Here is a 7,807-nt window from a genome sequence, read left to right as displayed (position 1 = left end):
TGGTAGTAGGAATGGAAAGGAAAAATAAAAACTGGCAAGGCATTGGAAGACTAGAGTTGTGAGCAAAATGGTGGCTTATCAGAGATGGAGATGAGGGCTAAAGAGAGTTATAAGTGGCTAAAAAGTTGCCTGTTGAGGCACTGAAGAATGATGGTACTGAGTGGTTACACTGGCAAAATTAGGGGGTAAGAACTGGTTTAATGAACTGGTAAGAACTGGGAGAATGGTGATGAACGTGGTTTGGGACATATGGACTTAAGGGCAGGCAGTAAATTCTCAGAAGGGGATATCAACCAGGCAGTTCTAAATGTGGCACCATATCTCCTGAAGAAACTTGAGGCAGGAAAAACTCAAGTTTGTGGAGATGAAATTGCAAAAAGATAAAGAATAAATGGGCATTCCATAGACTGATACTTAGTAAATCCTAATGTAAAACATGTGTTTAGTCAACAGGTTTGTAAAATTTTAAAAATTTAAATTTATTAGGATTTATTAGTAACACAATTACACAGAATAAAGTTCAGGAATTCACCAATTATGGTCACCAAGATGTGCTTCTTTGTGGCTTTTTAAACAATATTTCTCAGGATTCATATTTATTCATAGTATAGGTGAATTTCATACATAGCTTCACAATAAGGATGTTACAGGTCTTCCATCAGTAAAATTAATGAAAACATCTTTCATGAAAGGCACGTAAAGAATCTAAACTAACACATTTAAGAAACTGTGATAACTTTGAATTTCTTTACATCACAAAGAAGAAAAACAAATCCCCAAAATATAACAGATGAAAATGTAGTCTGTGGTTACCCACACCCACACACACTTCAAGAAATATACTTCAACAAAATGACAGCACGTAACTAAGAAACTACTTATCCACAAAGCTTATTGAAGGACCTTTTTCAAGATGAGTAAAACAACAGAAGTAGGGTAGGGAATGCTGTTCATTTTGTTGAAATGAAGTCACAGAGACACATCATGAATCATGAAAAGAAATGACTATCAAAGTCCAATATCTAGCTGATATGTAACACTTATTTGAGCATACATAAAATCACTGACTTTATTAAGTACTATTACTCATTTTCTAAGTGTAATTGCCCATTTAATTGTCAGAAATAATAGCACAATTTAAAAAGAAATATTAACTCAAGCAAGTGGTGGAAATTTGAGTACGAGAAAAAAGTAATTTTAATATATAGTGTGACAATTAAATTTGAAAGTAGTTACATATAGGAATCTAAAGCTTGCATTAGATCAGCAGCTGAATATTCAAAGATCTTTCTTGTTATCTTCCAAATAAGGAACTATCATGTATGCTAGGTACAAGGGATTTCCCAAAGGAAATACACAAATGAATGTCTCAAAATTCATTATGCTGACATATTTTTACCCACAAAATGCTCTCAATAATCCACCTAAACTTAGTTATAAATAAGAATGTAGTTATTTAAAGTGTATAAAAATTAATCTGGCATCACCTTTAAGGAAATGCATGAATACCATCCAAATATTAAAATCCAAAGTGAAAACAAACCAACTGAATAAAAATTAAGTGTTTATAGTAAGTCTGAGAGTATAGCCTCAAAAATCTGAAATTTCAGTTTTTCAAACCAAATCTAATGTAGAATTAGATCAGCATGCACTTTTAGAAGAAAAATTAAAATGCATACAATGTTTATATAACTGATCCAAAGGCAGGTATATTCATCCTAAGAACATTTCAATAAAACACATTAAATTTAAAGAACAAATCATGTTATTAAAATAGTCTGTGCAATGTTTGTACAAATAACTTTGTTAAGATTACAAGTATACATATAATCAAGATAAGGGCTGCAATGTTTCCTAATATTAATAACTGTACTTAAAAATTTACAAGACATGAACATAAATAAAGCTGTTTAAAACTGGCAAACACGGTAATAGTCTGTCATTCAGTACAAAGTACTTAGTATTTCTGTTTATTACCAAAGCCATCACGCTAGAATAAGTTGCCACTCTTAAAGCCTAAAAGTAATGTGGAAAACAAAAGTTATAAATACATGTATACATACATTTGCATATTTACACGTAGGCAGAAATCATCAATACACTAGAGTCGAGCATTAACACTGCCCTTAGTTTCCCAGTGCAGGACCACCTCTCACATTTAAGAAAGGTCCTTCTATTACTTTCAGTTAAAAAAACACAACAGAACAACTTTGGTCAGGTCCCAGATACATCTGCTGTATACTACATTGTGTTGCTGCAAGACTCTAATTTAGAGAGATCCACACAGAAGTACTCATTTGGTTTGAAAATGCATTTTACCATTAACTGCAAAATTTAGAAGAGACCACAATCTTTTAGATTATTTTTTATGATGACATCTGTTACAGCATCAAAAACAAACTGCACATTCTTCGTATCTGTGGCACATGTGAAGTGGGTGTATATTTCCTTTGTGTCCTTTCTTTTATTGAGGTCTTCAAACTGACACTGAATATACGCAGCTGCCTCTTCATATGTGTTTGAGCCTGAGATGGGAGAAGGCAAGAACCATAAGGCGAAAAGTTAAAATGAGTACACATCTAAGCAAAATGGACCTGAAAATATTGAAATCAGTTCCATACATATAAAATATGTGGATTATGTCACTGTATTTTTCCTTCTAGAACAAGAGGAAGGCGTTCCTCTAAATGAAAAATACCCAATGTTAATTACCTTTCAATGACTGTTAAGTTACCCTTAAAAAAAAAAAAAAAAAAACAACACAACACACCAAAAGCATGGTATTCTTGGCTCCCCGGGGTCTTTGTTCCTGCCCAATCCAAATGCCAGATCTTCCTTTTTCTTCCCCTTTATACTCAACATCCCAACACCAAACCAACTCCCTTCCCTGATGGTGGTATGCTATTTCATTTCCAGTCTAGTGGATGATCTAGAAATTACCTGGTTGAATGGTAATCGGTATTTTTTATTCCCTTTCCTCTATACACATTAATTAGCATTTGTCACTCTTCTTTATTCAAAAATTGTAGACGGGTCTACAATGTGGTTTACGGCCATGAGGTTAAAAACTTCTGAGTAAACACTCCAGAAATGGTCCGTAGCTAATGATAATCACATGCACATGCAGCAATAGTTTCTAGGCAAGCCCTTGACAGACCTACCTACCTATGTTCATCATTAGACACATAAAGACTGTTAATAACAGAACTAACTTGTTAGGAAACAACCCAAAAGTTTTGGTATATCTATACAACGAGCTGCCATACAGGAATGAGAAAGGAGAATAAAAGGACTATTGCCACATACAACATGAATGTGTTCCATAAATACACTGTTGAACAAATGAAGCCAGACACAAGAAGAGTATATACTGTAGGACTCAACTGATGTTGGGAAAAAGAAGTTGGAAAACAATACAAATTAATCAATGAAGACAAAAGTCCTAATCACTCGGTGTGTTGAGGGTGGGGGCATTTGTTTAGACTGGGAGGCACGATGGAGTTTCTGGGAACCTGGAAATAATGCTGTCTCTTGATCTGAGTGCATATACCTGTGTTTTCCCTTTTTAAAATTTCAGTGAGCTTCACATTTATCCTAAATGTGCACGTATGTATAGATTTTATATGTGTACACACATGATACTTCAAAAACTGTTCCATTTAAAAAAAATTATTAGATCTCTCTCTTGCAGTGTAACACAAAAGTATTTGCTGGGCTTTCAAGGTCCTCGGTTACCCAGCCTGCTTCGTAAAGCTATTCTGAGATCCTGTGGTCCACACCTGTAGCTTACTCTGTGTCAGCAGAACTCTATATAACCAACTCCCACCTGGGACCCTGCTCACAGAACTCTACCAGCTGCTTCACCAGCTACTGCAAATGATGCTGCAATAAACATGCAGGTAGCACCTATCTTTTTTAAGTCAGTGTTTTCATTTTCTTTGGAGAAATTTCCTGAAGTAGAATTGCTGGATATCTCTAATTTTTTTGGAATCTCCTTACAGTTCCCACAGGGGCTGCACACCAAATTACATTTTCACCAACAGGGCAAGAGAGTTCCCTTATCTCTATAACCTCACCACACTTGTTTTTTTGCTAATACCTATTCTAATCAGTGAGGTGGTAGTTCACTGTGGTTTTGATGTGCATTTCCCTGATGATTATAGAGATTCTGAGCACCTCTTCATGGACCTGCTGGCCTTTGTAGGTCTTCTTTTGGAAAAATGGCTCTTCAGATCCTCAGCCCATTTTTTAGTGGATTGTGTTTTTTGCTATTGAGTTGTAGGACTTCTTTATATATTTTCAATACTAACCCCTTATCAGATACATCATTTGCAAGTATCATCTTCCATTCCATAGGCTGCCTTTTCATGTTGTTGGTTTTCTTGGCTGTGCAAAAAACTTTATAGTTGGATGTGGTACTACTTGTTTATTTTTGCTTTTGTTGTCTTCACTTTTGATGTCCGATCCAAAAAATCATCACCAAGACTAACATGAAGGAGCTACTGCTTATATTCTTTCAGCAGTTTTATGGTTTGAGGTCTTTGATCCATTTTAAGTTAATTGTTTGCATGGTTTAATATAGTGGTCCAGTTTTCCCAGAACAATTTATTGACGAGACTATCTTTTCTTCATTGTATGTTCTTTGCTCATATGTTGTAATTTTTTGATCACATATGTGTAGGTTTATTTTCTGGGCTATTTCTCACATCTGTGTGTCTATTTTTGTGTCAATGCCATAATGTTTTGATTACTATAGCTTTGCAACACAGCTGAAAATCAGGGACCCTGCTGCCCCCAGCTCTGTTCTTTCTCAAGATTGCTTTGGCTATTCAGGTTCTTTTGTGGTTCCAAACAAATTTTAGGATTGTTTATGCTATTTCTGTGAAAAAGAATGCCACTAGTATTTTGAGAGGGATTGCACTGTATCTGTAGGTTGCTCTGGGGTAGTATGGTCATTTTAACAATATTTTTCTAATCCGTGAACATGAAATATCTTACCCTTACTTTTTCTTCTTCTATTTCACCAATGTCTTGGAATTTTCAGTGTAGAGATATTTTTTTCTCCCCTTCTTACATTTATTCCTAGTTATTTTTTTTCTTTTTGATGCAATTGTAAATGGTATTGTTTTCTTAATTTCTTTCTGATCATTCATCACTAGTGTATGGAAATGAAAAATATTTTTGCATATATACCATGTATCCTGCAAATCTACTAAATGCATTGATTAGTTTAACAGTAGTTTAGTGGAGTCTTTATATATGTATACATATATAAAGATGTTGAATAATATGTATATATAATACTATAATCAAATAATACTATGTTGAATAAAAGTGGCAAGAAAGGCAGTCCTTGTTTTATTTCTGATGGGTTTCCTTGTTTTGTTGAAGTATGATGTTAACTGTGAGCTAATAAATGGCCTTTCTGTTTTGAGGTACATTATTTTGAGTTTTTAGCATAAATGAATGTTGAGTTTTGTCAAGTGGTTTTTCTGTATCATTTGAGAAGATCAAGATTTTTATCTTTAACATTTGCAAATCAATATGATATACCACTTTAACAAAATTGAACTACCCTTGTATCCCTGGAATAAATCCCACTATATCACGGTGTATAATTATTTTAAAATATTGTTGAATTTGGTTTGGTAACATTTTGTTGAGGATTTCTGCATTTAAGTTCACCAGGGGTACTGGCTTGTAATTTTCTTATGCCATCCTTGTCTAGTTTTGGTATTAGGGTAAAATGCTGTCCTCATAAATTGATTTTGGAAGTGTTCCTTTCTCTATTTTTCTTTTGCAAGAGCTTTAGAAGGACTGGTATTAATTATTCTGTAAATGCGGGTAGAATTCATCAGTAAAGCCATCTGGTCATGGACATATTTATTGAGAGATTTTGATCATGAAGCAATTGGTCTGTTTAGATTTTCTGCTTCTTCATGATTCAGTCTTAGTAGGTTCTAAGTTTCTAGGAATTTTTCTACTTTTTCTAGGCTGTCAAATAAGTTTATATTTTAACTCTTTAGGTGGCTAGCAGACAACCATATACTTTACAAATCAAAACTGAGTTTATTGGTACTCTGAAATTCTAAAGCAATAAACTGTGTCTTATTGACAGATGTTAATGCAACCTGTCAGTTAAAAATATGTTTTGAGAAAAAAGCTTCTTGAACAGAGTGCAGAGCTTAACTTGCTGTATATATTATGGGTAGCTAGACTGCAAAATGCCAAGAACTAAGATACATGAATAAACTCATGAGCGTATTTCTCAATCTGACTTTAATTCTTAAGAATGGCAAAGATGTGGTGAGAAGGTAATAGGTATTTTCTAGATGTGATAGAACCGTCATGTATAAAGGCAAGTATGATCTGGTTCAAGAATGAAGAACTGGGAAGGATTGGTAATATAATTGAAAGGGAGATGGAGGATATTTGAGAAAATAGTAACAGGAGTTTCGGGTGTTAAAAAAACACGTATATGTTCAATAAGCAGCTGGAAACTCAAGCCTGAGGCTCTAGGGAGAAATTAGAGTTGACAATGGAGTTCAACGTGGTGAGGAAAAACATGACCATGAAAGCAGGGAGCGCTAAAAGATTGCAGGTTGCAGATGGAATGTGGTGAAATGCCAACATATTGATATTTTAACAGAACAGGTGCAATAGGAGCAGGCAGAGGTGGAGATAAACCCACCTCTGCCTGCTCCTAGTTTAGAGGCTACACAGGCAGGAATTAAAAGTGGAGGTTGCAGCAAGAAGCAATGGAATCATGACTTAGAGCATGTAGTGAGGACTTTACATTCTAATCCTGATATTGGCATTGTGAAAACATTATGCAATACTCTCTGTGTTCAAAGATTGTGAGATCACGGATTCTTAGTAACTTGACAACATAAGAAATATCCTTTCTTGGCTGCTCTGAAATCCCTGTAGGTATGTGATATTTATGGATTCATTTGGGCAACTCTGGTAATATTAGAAAAAATGGCTACTTCATAATAGAAAATGACAAAAATAAACTGAAAGACAGATGAAAGTAAAGGCAAAACTGAGCCACCTTGACTCTGGATAACTTCAAACTCAGGCCTACAAATAGTTTTATTCTTAATGAGCACTAAAATGTTTCTGAACAAGGTGACAGGATACGAGGACTTTCAAAAAGAACACGGAAGTTTAAAAATAAGCAACTGTGTGAAATTTTTTTGAGTCAACGTATGGAAGTACACAAAATGACCTGCAATAATGAGTAGTGTGATTATATTTATCCAAGAATCTTCCCCTTTGGTTCTAATGAGAATTTAACTCTGGCAGTCTGGTTGTTAACGGGCTGGGTGCAGGCGCGCCCATAGACCTGGGGTTGGATTTAGACTGTCCTTGAGCCCCAGTGTTCTCACCTGCATGAGTGGGATGTAAGAGCACTGAAATCATAGGGCTGTTTTATCTTAGGCCTGTGAAAAGGCAGTAAATACTCAGTGTACTATTAATATACTCAATACAAGACTACCTTTGTGTTTATAATGAAACAGATTCTTGAGACTTTAAAAAAAATAAAGGATATGGTCAGGGCAACTTGTTTTCAATTAGCTAAATTAACCAGACTCTTCAGAATATTTGGGTTTAGAGACCATATAAACCAGTGGTAGTCAAACTCTCTTTGAGGCACAGAATCTTTCTTCCTCATTAAAATAAAATCTTATTCAGAAACCTAATATGTAAAACAGAGAAACAAAGTCACCCTGCTTTAATAAGAGAGATGCTGTGTGCATGGATAGGGGAGGGAGGGAAGTATCTTTAGTCCCTGTACCTACTT

At 34.9% G+C, this 7,807-nt stretch overlaps 1 protein-coding gene across 1 annotated transcript in view; it reads right to left on the bottom strand.

The window, feature by feature from the left end:
* Positions 1 to 454: 454 nt before the first annotated feature.
* The window catches only part of GNAI1 (G protein subunit alpha i1), an 85,077-nt gene continuing 77,724 nt past the window's right edge, over positions 455 to 7,807 (bottom strand). The window contains exon 9 of the mRNA XM_019451292.2: positions 455 to 2,525. Within this exon, the coding sequence (XP_019306837.1) occupies positions 2,335 to 2,525 (191 nt within the window). The 3' untranslated portion in view covers positions 455 to 2,334. The remainder of the gene's footprint in view (positions 2,526 to 7,807) is intronic.

The sequence above is a fragment of the Panthera pardus genome, unplaced genomic scaffold (assembly GCF_024362965.1).
Source record: "Panthera pardus isolate Hobbes unplaced genomic scaffold, ASM2436296v1 HiC_scaffold_8, whole genome shotgun sequence".
Lineage (NCBI taxonomy): Eukaryota > Metazoa > Chordata > Mammalia > Carnivora > Felidae > Panthera > Panthera pardus.
This window is presented reverse-complemented; position numbering and strand designations above follow the sequence as displayed.